General features: G+C 37.0%; 1 protein-coding gene across 1 annotated transcript in view; it reads left to right on the top strand.

The window, feature by feature from the left end:
• The window catches only part of IRAK3 (interleukin 1 receptor associated kinase 3), a 48,098-nt gene that overhangs the window by 14,943 nt on the left and 20,228 nt on the right, over positions 1-12,927 (top strand). The window contains exons 2-6 of the mRNA XM_027593049.2: positions 1,266-1,448; positions 4,286-4,350; positions 5,021-5,075; positions 6,319-6,470; positions 9,162-9,226. Of these exons, the coding sequence (XP_027448850.2) occupies positions 1,266-1,448; positions 4,286-4,350; positions 5,021-5,075; positions 6,319-6,470; positions 9,162-9,226 (520 nt within the window). The remainder of the gene's footprint in view (positions 1-1,265; positions 1,449-4,285; positions 4,351-5,020; positions 5,076-6,318; positions 6,471-9,161; positions 9,227-12,927) is intronic.

Here is a 12,927-nt window from a genome sequence, read left to right as displayed (position 1 = left end):
GACATTGTAAATAATGAGAGTGAAGTTTCTTGCTGTTTGGGAATAAAGTTACAAATGAGGAAGAGCTCAAATATACCATGTGGTGTTGACTTAGAATCACAGGTATCTGTATAAAATCATGGTTTTCAATATTTGTACAGACAGAGAAATACAGGTGTGTGGGTTAATGCATATACACATATTTCCTAGCTCTGTCTGCTTGGAAGCAGTGGAGCCCTGGCACTCATGAGGGCATCCAGCACCGACATCTTGCCTTCTAAACACATTATCTAATAAAAGGAAACAGGACTCCTGGGAAAAGTAATTAATTCCAAGGCTGGGACAGGGGAAATGCAAAATGATCCTGGAGCATCTTGTAGGGTCAGAAAATAAGGAAGTGTTCCAAAAATTATGGGACTTGTCACAACACTGGACCCAACCTGGATGGACAGAGCTGGAATAATTGTAGCACCAAAGTAAATAATAATAATAATAATACTGGATTTTAAGCTATAGAATAAAATAAACACTCATAAGTCCATACTGATATAAATAAGTTAGTTAAATGGGGGAGAATAGATAGCACTTTCCTACAGAAGAATTATAGTTAATGAACTTAGGAGGAGGAAGGGAAAACAGAAGATCACCATTAAGCAAAGACCACAATAATTATTATGATAGAAAAGATCCACTGGTGGATGCAAATGTTTATGGGTAAAATCTGAGGCGAAGCAGGATATTTCCATAGTCTCAAAGTATCTCCCCCAACATAGTTATTAATTTTACAAGGAAAGGTAATTTCATAGTAAAGGAACTTACTAAGGTGGCAGATACCACCTTAACTAAGCAATCAAGATTAAGATCACTAGTGATAGGACACCAACATCATGACCCTCTTGATATTATGCACTGAGAAGGACACAATAGTATTTCACTGTCCTTAAAGACAAGGAAAGACTGAAGACCATGAGAATGGAGATTAGGAAGAAGTGAAAACAAATCGCACTGTGGGAAACTGGGTAGGATCATAGAACAGGAAAAGGGCATTTGTAGAAAAACTTGTGAAAGTAGAATAAGGCCTGCAATTGAGTTATCACTGGTTCTGATCATTGTACTAGGTAATATAAGATGTTAACATTGGGAGAAGTTGGGTGGGAAGTAGATGCTAAAATTAGTTCAAAATAAAAATTACAAATAATATGAAATAAAACATATAAAGTGCCCCCAAACAAGTATTCCAATAAAAGTAAATTATTTTTTGGTTCTTCCTTTTGCAATTTCCACAGCGGAGCGACTTTCAAGCACCTGGCTGGATGTTCGTCACATTGAAAAATATGTAGACCAAGGTAAAAGTGGAACAAGAGAATTACTTTGGTCCTGGGCACAGAAAAACAAGACCATCGGGGACCTTTTACAGATTCTCCAGGAGATGGGGCATCATCGAGCTATCCATTTAATTGTGAACTATGGTAAAACATTTATGATTCTTTTGATGTGGCTCTCAGTCCATTTTATAGGAAATGTAATTTGTAAATGTAAATACTGCATTTTATTCAAGACATTGACTGGTCATGCTGTGTCACTGATTCCTTACCTGAGGCTTTATCTGAAGGCTTTTATTACTGTTTTTTTTTTTTTTTTTGGTGAAATTTTCTTTCCTTTTTGCCTAAGTTATACAACACATTCTTCTCTACCACTTGTTAAGTTTTTTAAAATTTTTTACTTGGAAACTACACTTTTTAAAATGTTTTATTCTTAGCTAGGAGAATGAGCTCTCCATCCAAAACTCTGAAACTATTTGAATCATAAACAAAATCACAATATTTGAGTAAAATATACTTTTATAATTAGTTTTATCATATGATTAGAAGTCAAAATATAATTGGATTCTCCTCCCTGTATTTTGTTTTCTTAAAAGATTTATTTATTTATTTGAGAGAGAGAAAGAGAAAGTGCACGTGCACACACATGCACGAGTGGGGACAGGGGCAGAGAGAGGGAGAGAGAGAATCCTTGAGCAGACTCCCCAGGAGCAGGACTCAGGGCTTCATTCCAGGACCCTGAGACCATGACCTGAGCCAAAACCAAGAGTCAGCAGCCTAACCCACTGAGCCACCCGGGCACACCCCACTCTACCCCCACCTCCAGCCCCCTGCCCTGTATTTTAGTGCAAATGATACCTGCAGAATAACCCTGGGATGTATCTTTTATCTTTACTGCTGTTTTTATGTCGTGGCCTCTAACTGTACCTTACTTGTCTGCTATCCATTCACAGTGGCTTAATACTTCCCTCTATTTGTCTTGTCTGTTTCTGATGCTGTGTCTTGCCTTCCATTTAGAGCAACCTGATAAGTAAAGCTCATGAAGCTTTTTCCATTCATCTTTATCAATAAAATAATTTTCTAATGTCACCTGTTCTGTTTATTCCACTTCAGATTTAATCTTTAAAAAAAAAGATTTATTCACTTCAACAAGAATGTTCTTGAGTGATCTTGGGTCTTATATTACAGACTCAGGGCTATTAGGCTGGAAATTCTTTTGAATCAGCATCCTTATTCTTTTGGCTTTTTCATCCAGACATATTTTTAGTCCTTGGTCTCATAGAATGATTTGCGAGTCGTTACTTCCTCTTCTATTTTGGAAGAAGTTGTAAAGACCTGATGTTAATTCTTGTTTAAATGTGTGGCAGGATTCACCTGGGCTTTTGTTTGTGGGAAATCATAGATTATTAATTCAGTCTCTTTCCTTGCAATACATCCATTCAGATTCTTTATTTCTTCTTGAGTTAGTTTTGGCAGTTTGTGTCTTTCTAGGAATCTGTCTGTGTCATTTCAGTTATCTAATTTTTTACATACAGATGTTCATCATATTGTCTTATAATTCTTTTTATTTCTATGAGGTTGGTAGTTGTGTCTCCTCTTTTGTTTTTGGTTTTAGCTATTTGAGTCCCCTCTCTTTCTTGGTTAGTCTAGCTAAAGGATTGTCAATTTTGTGATAATTCCAAAGAACCCACTTTGGTTGCATTGGTTTTCTCTTTTGTTTTTATGTTATCTGTTTCATTTATTTCCACTATAATCTTAATTCTTTCCTTCTGCTTCCTTCAGTTTCGTTTACTCTTTCTTTTCTAGTTCCTTAAGGTAAAAACTTAGGTAATTGATTTAAGATTTTTCTTCTTTTTTAGGGCAGACATTTACAGCTATAAATTTCCTTTTAAGCACTGTTTTTGCTGCATCCCATAAGTTTTGGTAGGTTGTGTTTTCATTTTCATTCATCTCAAAGTGTTTTCTAATTTCCCTTGTGATTTCTTCTTGAACTCATTGGTTACTTATGGATTTGTTGTTTAATTTTCATGTATTTGTGAATTTCCCAAAGTTCCTTCTGTTATGGATTTCTATTTAAGTTCCGTTGTGGTCAGAGAATATGCTCTGAATTATTTCAATCCTTCCAAATTTATTGAGGTCCATTTTATTGCACAAGATATGGTCTATCCTGGAGCTTGTTCAATGTACACTTGTGAAATATGTGTATATTCTTCTGTTTTTGGATGGAATGTTCTATAGCATGTCTGCCAGGTCTAATTGGTTTGTAGTTTGTTCAAGGAGGTCTGTTATTAATTGATTATGTTTTGTTGCTGGTCTTTTAAGCAAAATAATTTTTAAAATACAATACAATCTAAGAAAACTAGAAGATGAAGTAAAACTTTTCTGAAGTCTGAATGAAAATGTCAGATGTGACAGCAAAATATTTCAGGGTTTTCATCTTTTATAGGAAACTACATAGACTACCTCAATTCAAATAGAACAGACAGAAGTTACAGTGTGCATTCGGGAAGGGGTGGTAGGTGTTTGTGGTTGACCATGTGTGTGTGCACGTACACACACACACACACACACACACACACCTCTAACACCTTATGGCATAAGATAGGATAAAAAATAAAGTAATCTAGGGAGATATGATCCCATGATTGTAGAACTTTAAAGTGTGTGGGCAAAAAGCTGATACAATGTTGCTTTTTCCTTTCAGTTTTCTGCTTTATCCTTTAATATTTTTAATGATGTCTAACAATAATCTAAGGTAGGTATTTATGTGTTAACTGAACAAAAGCATGTTTGCATAATATTTGATCCTTATAAAGCTATTCACATATGCAAATTTGTAACCATTCAAAGAGAATGAAACTGAGCTTTAGAAATTAACATTACTAGCAAGGTGTTTATTTTCACAGTCTAAGAAAGAAAAAAAAAACATGCTTATTAGAGACATAAAATTTTTCTGTATCTAGCTTCCCTTATTTCTCTTTCAGGAGCAGTCTTGAATCCTTCAGAGCAGAGTCATCAGGGAGATGGATTTCCAAACATGTTACCCAAGGTAGAGTGTATGTGCATAGATAATGAACCTTGAATCCTGTTACATATATAATTGAGCATGGGGAATGAAATTGTCAGACAGAAAAATGCTGGATTTGCAGGTACTTTTCTCAAAGCAGAAAATCCTCAGCTCTCTCATTACTCTTTGTTTAGTTGGGGATTGAGGAATTAGAGATTTGTGAGTGTTTTAAGAGTGAAGAGCTTTCTTCTCACAGTGATCTATCACAGATGAGGCTTAGAACTATTAAGAGTGCTGGCAGCTGTGCATTTATCTTAATTCAGTTTTTAATTTTCCTGTTCTAGTTGGCGTTTTGCATGTTGCTGTTGGTTTTATTGGAACAAATAAATTGGCAGTGATTGTTTTTATAGCATTAGAAGTCATTTAAAATTGACTATAACCATGACATTGAGTTTTTGCAGTGGTATGAAAGACTTAACTGTATATAGCAATGAATACTATTGAATTAAATAAAGTAACTTTGCTTTCTACTAGCTTTTTTCTAAATTAGATTCTACTCTATTGCACTCTAAATTAGATTCTACTCTATTTCTAAATCAGATTCTACTCTATTCTACTCTATAGTCCAGGGGGAGTTTTGGATTCCTGTTAAGGTTCTGTTCTTTCTAGACTTACGAAATGGAATTACTTCAGTCTGTATTTCCTCTCTTAGGAAACAGCTAATGTCACAGTGGATAATGTTCTTATCCCTGAACGTAATGAAAAAGGTAAAAAAAATTTTTTTTATTTTTACTTTAAATCACGTTTTGCTTTAAGTTAACTTACAGGGAGGAATAACCAATAAACCTATTGACTCTTCATTAATATGCAGGTTTAGGGTAAAATTTTCGTGGATATCAAAATACTTGCAGTTTTGACTGACAGAGAGCTCTGATGGATGATATATTGTGGTGATATTTTAAAAATCCATTGGCCAATAGAGAATATAATGGTGGTCTCTTCCCTTAGGGGAGTTTCATATTTTCCATTAGTGAAATTTGCATTTTTATGTGTCATCAGAAAACATTTAAAAATTACACTGGGTTTTATATAGTTTTAGAAATTTCCATAGCCCTTGCAGAGATCTTTAGAGATGTCTGTAGAGCAATGCTGAAGGTCACTGTGAAAATCCCATTATTTTCCATATCAACTTTATTAATTTATTAGCAGGGAGAATAATTTAGTTCTACCTGGGAATCATTCTGATAAACTTTAAAGGCTAGTAAGTCTGCTTTGCCTCATCTTTACCACTAGATCTGCATATTCTTTGGTTCAAAAGAGAACTAGAAAAGTTGGATAAGGTTTTGGTCCCTTAAGATTTAACAGTAAGTTCTAAATCAAACATAAAATGTGGAAATAGAGCCAAAATCGGGCTCTGAAGGATTTAGCTAAGCTTTTCCCTTTGGATATGTATTTGATTACCTTTTGAATGTTTTCTCCCAATCTCTGCTTTAGATGATTTTTTGAAAAGCTGAAGCATCTTCCGAATTTACTCTGAGGAAGTAAGTTAGGAATAGAGAGGATTTGGCTCGTGAAAAATGTTTCTATCAGTCATTCTAGGAGAATATTGTTTAGTCATAAACTTCTATAGTTTTTGGGTTCTTTTTTTTAAATGGTTTTAGGTTCATAGTGAGTCAAAAGCAACCCATTGATCTAATGACAAAGAAATCAAATCTAGGAAAAGTTTCCCCAACTAAGTTCTTTGGCTGAGCTCTTTGGAAGGGTGATAGAATCACAGTGCTATTGTTCAGATATCTAAAAAGCCATTTGGTCTCTGGAATGGTGGGTGCCAGACCCGAGTAAATGGGCAGAGAGCACATGGTGGGCTTCAGTTTGGGTTCCTGGGCCCTGCTGGTTTTCTGCTGGGCTCTGATGTATTTCTAATATGGAAGTCCTGGTTCTTTATAATGGTGGCATTGATTCTTAAGAAGAGAAAAAGTAACTTATCTTCTCCCTACTTTCCTTCCTAAGGAATATTGTTTAAATCCTCCATGAGCTTTCAAAACATCAGAGATGGAACCAAAAATTTCCACAAAGATTTCCTAATTGGAGAAGGGGAGATTTTTGAGGTATACAGAGCGGAGATCCAAAACCGAACATATGCCATTAAATTATTTAAACAGGTATGGAAAGAATTACTACCACGGGAGATCAATTCCATTTATTTGCTCATATTTCATACTAGAAAGTGTCATTTTTCATCAACATTGAAAGGAGGTATATTTGAAAATAAAGTTTCATAAATGGAAATAAGATATATGAGCTCAGGTGACTGGAGAAAAGACTGTGAAATGACTGCCTGTCTCACAGGAATGTGGAAATGAGATTCTTCCCATCCCCAGATGCGTCGAAGGAGGAGGACTTTTCTGAGAAGCCTTGCAGGACCATTGGCACTTTGCTTGTTCTGGGCTACTCCAGTTTTCTTGTTCTTTTTGGGATGGACAGTGTCTGTTCCAAGTAGCTTCACAGGCTAAGCCACAGGCTGATATTTATAAATTGTATTGTGATTACATTGTCATGTATCACAGTTCAGGAGGGCTGGAAGGAGGAGGCTTCAGGTAAGAGGAGCAAGGCAATGATCAGAGTAGGAGCTCAGGAGAAAGCTGAGGGGCCACAGCCAGTAAAGCAGAAAGGGTACTGGGGAGTCATACTCAGGAGTCAGGAGACAGGGACGCACACAGATACCTCAAACGGCTGCTCTTCATGTTCCTCATTGATAGTCAATGGTCAATAAACATTTATTAAACTCTTGCTGGGCTGGGTGCTGAGCAAGAATGAATGAGGCATAATTCGGTCCTCAGGGAGCTCAGTCTTTTTTTTTTATTATTATTATGTTCAGTTAGCCACTGTATAGTTTTTGATGTAGTGTTCAATGATTCATTAGTTGCATATAACACCCAGTGCTCATCACAGCACGTGCCCCCCCAGTATCCATCACCCAGCTACCCCCTCCCCCCACCCCTCTCCTCTCTGAAACCCTCAGTTTGTTTCCCAGAGTCCAGAGTCTCTCATGGTTCGTCTCCCTCTCTGACTTCAGGGAACTCAGTCTTATGGGGCAAACAAACGGTCAGGTAAAGAAAAGATGAACGTGTAAGGTGAGAAGTAGTTGAGCAGAGATTTGTATAAAAGGTCATGGGATCCCGGGAGAGACAGCCAGAGCTCCGATGTGCAGCCACAGCCTCATAGCGTTATCTCTCAACACCGACTTCATCAACCACCTCTCCCAGTGGGCTTGATGGTTTTCTTTAAAGAGTCTTACTTATCTTTGTATCCCAGAGTGTTATTACAGGGCCGGGCCCATGGAAGTTTCTCAGTAAATGCTCATTAGGTGAATTGAATGAAGCATGTATGTCCTTTTCATGAATTTAGCTGCTAATCTCTAGGAGTAAAAAGACAGGAGCTGACAAAGTTACCAGAGACTTAGAGACTGTACAAAGTCCTACACACACATCAGGAAAGATGGGATAATTTAACAAAGACTTAGCCACAGAGCATTTGTTTTTAAAGAAATGTGGTTTTGTAAAATTGGGACATTAACTTCAGTACCTCAATAACCTATCTTCAAGGGATGGAAGTGGGGAAATGTACAAGATGCGTTAGGTGCGTACAGATCACCTGGAGATCTTACGATGCAGATTCTGATTCAGCACACCTGGGTAGGGACCTAGACTCAGCATTTCTCACCAGCTCCCAGGGAAGCCGATGTTCCTCATGCACAGACCAAACTTTGAGCATTAAGAGTGCTAGGTTAGCATGAACACAAAAACTAACACCTTCCTTTTTCAGATTAAGAAAACAATGACCTCAGGGATGTTAAGTGACAAAAGTCACAAATATTGAGTGTTAGAAATAGGACTGAGACCCAATCCACCTGGCTTCCCGGACAACGGCTTTTTAAAATGTAAATTCTCATAAAGCGGTCCTTGAAAATGATTTGTTAGCCTAGTTTATTGTTTCTGACTTCCTGGATTAATTTTTGGAAAATAGCTTCCAGAATTCCTGCTGGATTTCTCTCCCTTTCTTCCTGAGAACAGAGCTCTAAAAACCCTGCCCTGTCTTGCAATTTACAAATAATAGAAACTTACAGCTGATGGAGCCTAAGAATATTTAACTCTTTCGTGGTAGAAGTTAGGAACTGGAGATGCAGAGACATGCAGTGACATAAGGTGTATAAAGCCATCAAGAACGATACCAGGTACCGAGTAGGTGCCCATACAATATTATAGAATTCATTAATATATTCAATAAATATTCATGTGTCAGGCATTGGGCTTGCTTCTGAAACTCCTTTGAAATAAGGAGTTATATTTCTCAATGTCTTAGTAAGCCCATTTTTCCCAAAATTAATACAAAGGTAAATTTGAGTCATCATCTCCAAATGACCCAAATCAGAAATGCCAAATTAGTGAAATCACTTCTAACCAGAATACAGCGACAACAAACTGGATTCTTTCTGAGACCAAGTGGGGAGTTTCTGTCATGGGATTTTCCTTAAATACATATGTAAAATTTTTGAATTTATGTAAATGTGTACAAAATATGGTAAAAGGGTTTGAATATGAAATAGGGCAACAGGACACATTGCATGAAAAACTTCTAACTCAAGAGCAGTGGTTCTCAATCTGTTTGGGAGGTAATGGGTTTTTGAAAGTCTGATGAAAGCTAAGGATCCTCTCCCCAGAAAAAGTGCTTATATGCATTTACATCAAAAAGGGCAGCTAAGTTTCAGGAAGACTATAGACCCTGGGTTAAGAATCCCAGAAATAGAGATCCTTTCCTTAATTTTTTTTCTCATTTTTCTGTACGATATTTAGGAGAAAAAAATGCAATGTAAGAAACAATGGAAGAGGTTTTTATCTGAGCTTGAAGTTTTACTACTGTGAGTATATTTTGTCTGGAATTTCTCCCTCTGTGCCTGGTTTTCAGCTTTGTGCATCTTTGGTGCTACAGCACAGTGCTTGGCATGGTTAGCATGTAATAAATGTGGGTTGGCTATGAGAACACTGGGTACATTTTTGACGTCTGCTTTAGTCTGTTTCTTAGAATACATTTTAAAATACACCATCCACATAATTCACTTGAACATATTTTAACAAGAAACTGTCACAAGGAGGTGGGTTAAATCATGTGTGACTAACATGGCTCAATGTCAAGTAACTGCTAGAACATTAGAATTGTGTATATATTTGATCATTCCCTCCTTCCTTAGAGACATTTTAGTCAAGAAACTGTTTCATCAGTATAACCCTCTTCAGGAAGAGAGTTTAGACAAAGAAATCAAGTGTTGTTTTCTGGGAATTCATTCATGAGCCCGGGAGTCCTTGGAGACAAACTAAAATGACTTCATGTTCATATATATTCATATCTGCAGCCGTACAGCCTGCTCATCAAAGGCCCTTAACCCTATGGAGCTCACTCATCACCCTTTATGAAAAGAAAATATTCTTTTCAGATATTTTCTAAAGCCATAAGTGAAATGGGCGGTGGTGGAGGAGGCATTGTACTAAATCCTTTTTTTATCCCCGGGACCAGAAATCAAAACATTAGAAGTCTAATCATAAAAACTTAATGCATATCACTTAGTCAACCAAAAACTAAAACCCAAATTGTAATAGTAGAGGGTTTCGATTTTTAAGCTTTATTTATTTGCTAATGAATAAGTAGTGAGTTGGAAAATTTCAAAATTCCAAAAGTGCCAAAGGGTAAACCAAGAACAGATTTTTTTTCCCCACTATTACCTTTAACCACCCAGCTGATTTCCCCAAGGGCAACAGTTATCAGTTTTCCGCATATCTTCCCAGAGATACTTTATGCATAAGCATGTGTGTATTTTGTTTTCTTATTTTCACACCAGGGGTAACATAAATATGTTGTTCACTTTGCTTATTTTAGTATTTCATTGTGTGCTGTACTGTAATTTAATTAACGATTCTCATATCAATGGATTTTTTAGTTTTTTTCTAACCTTTTAATATTAGAAAGTAATGATGCTGCAAGAAACGCTTGTATATATGTTATTTTGTACCTGTTTGAGTATATCTAAGTCCCATAAATACAATTACAGGGTCGAATGGTTATATGCATTGCATAACACCAAATGTCCTCCAAAAGAAATACCAATTTACGCTTAAAGCAGGCATATATAAGAATGCCTGGCTCCCCATATTTTTGTCAACACAGCATTTATTCTTAACTTTTAATTTTTGCCAGTGTGCTAGGTGAAAATGATTTCTCAGTGTGGTTTAAATTTCTTTTTCTATTATGAGTGAATCTTTTCACATATTAAGAGACCTATTTTCTTTTCTGTGAAATATCTGATACTATTCTTTGCCCATTTTTTTAAAAAGAATAGGCTGTTGGTATTTTTCTTAATGATTTGTAGGAGCATTTTATATATTAGAGAAAATTAGCCTTATTCTTGTTGTGAGATAGAGATTTTTTTTTTACCAGACTGACATTTGTCTTTGCCTATTCTAGTTTTTGCTATGCAGAAATGGTTTTAATGTAGTGAATTTTTTAAAATTTAAATTCAATTGATTAACATATAATGTATTATTGGTTTCAGAGTAACGTAGTGAATTTAATCTATATTTTCTTTTATGGATTCTGGATTTTATTTTATTTATTTGTTTGTTTGTTTATATATATATATATATATATATATATATATTCAAAGACTCCACCCATTTATTTGACAGAGAGAGAGCAAGAGAGAGAGCGCACAAGCAGGGAAAGCAGGAGGCAGAGGGAGAAGCAGGCTCCCCACTGAGCAGGGAGCCTGATGTGGGGCTTGATCCCAGGACCCCGAGATCATGACCTGAGCCGAAGGCAGACACTTAACTGACTGAGCCACCCAGGCGCCCCAGATTCTGAATTTTATAGCACAGTTTCAAAGACCTTCCCAGTGAAAGGTTATAAAATAGTTCTACCATGGTTTTTTCAAGTACCTTTATGGTTTCATTTCTTTTCATTTATACATCTGATCCATTTGGATTTGTTCTGGTAAGGTATTTATGTATGACTAGAGAGAATTAACAACTCTATGATGGTGAATATTCTTGGTGTGCTTTTTTTTTTTAAAGATTTTTATTTGTTTATTTGACAGAGAGACAGCGAGAGAGGGAACACAAGCAGGGGGAGTGGGAGAGGGAGAAGCAGGCTTCCCGCGGAGCAGGGAGCCCGATGTGGGGCTCGATGCCAGGACCCTGGGATCATGACCTGAGCCGAAGGCAGATGCTTAATGACTGAGCCACCCAGGCGCCCCACTATTAGTATTATTTATATTGCTAATATTTATTTAGTTTTAGGCTTTATACCAAGTACCTCACATGTATTCATTCTTTAATCCTCACAACAATCCTGTGAAGTAAATACTGCCCTTATCCCTTTTTTTGGAGATGAGGAAATTGAGGTAGATCTTACCTTTTTGAGAAAATCCAACTCATTTCCTAAATCTTCTTCAGTCTCCTCAGATATTTATTAACGAATAAATCAGATGTAGCCTTCTCCTCTCAGAACATGCTACCTGGAGTGGGGTTAGGAGAGAAGTACACAAGTAAACAGCAATTTCAGTAAACGAAGTGTTAAGATGGAGACGTATAGAGCACCAAAGGAGGGGAACGAGGTAACCTGGGGGCTGGGCAGCAGAATAGGCTTCTCGGAAAAAGTCACACCTAAGCTGACACCTGAAGATGAGTTTTTTTAGTTCAATATTAAGAGAATTACTTAACCCCTGTCCCTTAAACAGAATTGTAAACTCCTTAGGGTGTGGCTTCTGATTCCTTTCTTTCCCTTCTTTCCCAAGGGGAGGCGAAGGAGGTAATAATTTTTGAGGATCTGGCATTTGGCTAAATATTTAACTTTTCATTTAATTTTCATAAGAAACTTGGGAAGTGGTGTCTTAATTATTGCTTACAGTTGAAGAATATTCATCTTCTAGGGCTGCCATCACAAAAGAAACAGGGGACTTGAACAAAATTTATTTTCTTTCTGTTCTGGAGCTTGAAAAGCCCAAGATCAAGGCAGATTTGGTTCTTGGTGAGGGTGCTCTTCCTGGCTTGTAGACGACTGCCTTCTAATTCTGTCCTGACATGGTGGAGAGAGAGGGAGCAGATTCTCCAGTTTTTCTTCTTATAAGGGCAGTAATTCCATCGTGAGGGTTCCAACCCTAACCGTGACTAGCTCCCAGAGGCCTCTCCAAACACCTTTACGTTGAAGGTTAGGGCTTTAACATAGGAGCTGGGTTGGGGGAGGGGGATGTGTGTGGGGGAGAGACACAGTTTAGACCATAGCAAAGATACAGGCTCACAGAGATTAAATCACTTGCCCAAGTTCACAAAGCTGATGAAAAGAAGACCAGAGAGTCACACCCAGGTCTGTCTGTCCTTCAAGTCTGTCTGCTCTCCCACACCATGGTGCCCTGCATTGTGTTTTATCTGCAGGTGGCACTCACAAGTACTTGTCGAATTGATTTTATATTTTATAGTTGTTACAATAGATACCTATCATATCTGCAGACCTTCAGATCTATACAGTCTAAAATCCCACCGACTTAAAAATTTGCAGTGAAAGGATGAGTGA

This window comes from Zalophus californianus, chromosome 9 (genome assembly GCF_009762305.2).
Source record: "Zalophus californianus isolate mZalCal1 chromosome 9, mZalCal1.pri.v2, whole genome shotgun sequence".
Taxonomy (NCBI): domain Eukaryota; kingdom Metazoa; phylum Chordata; class Mammalia; order Carnivora; family Otariidae; genus Zalophus; species Zalophus californianus.
Note: the sequence above shows the minus strand (reverse complement) of the source record. Positions and strands in the feature narration are given on the sequence as shown.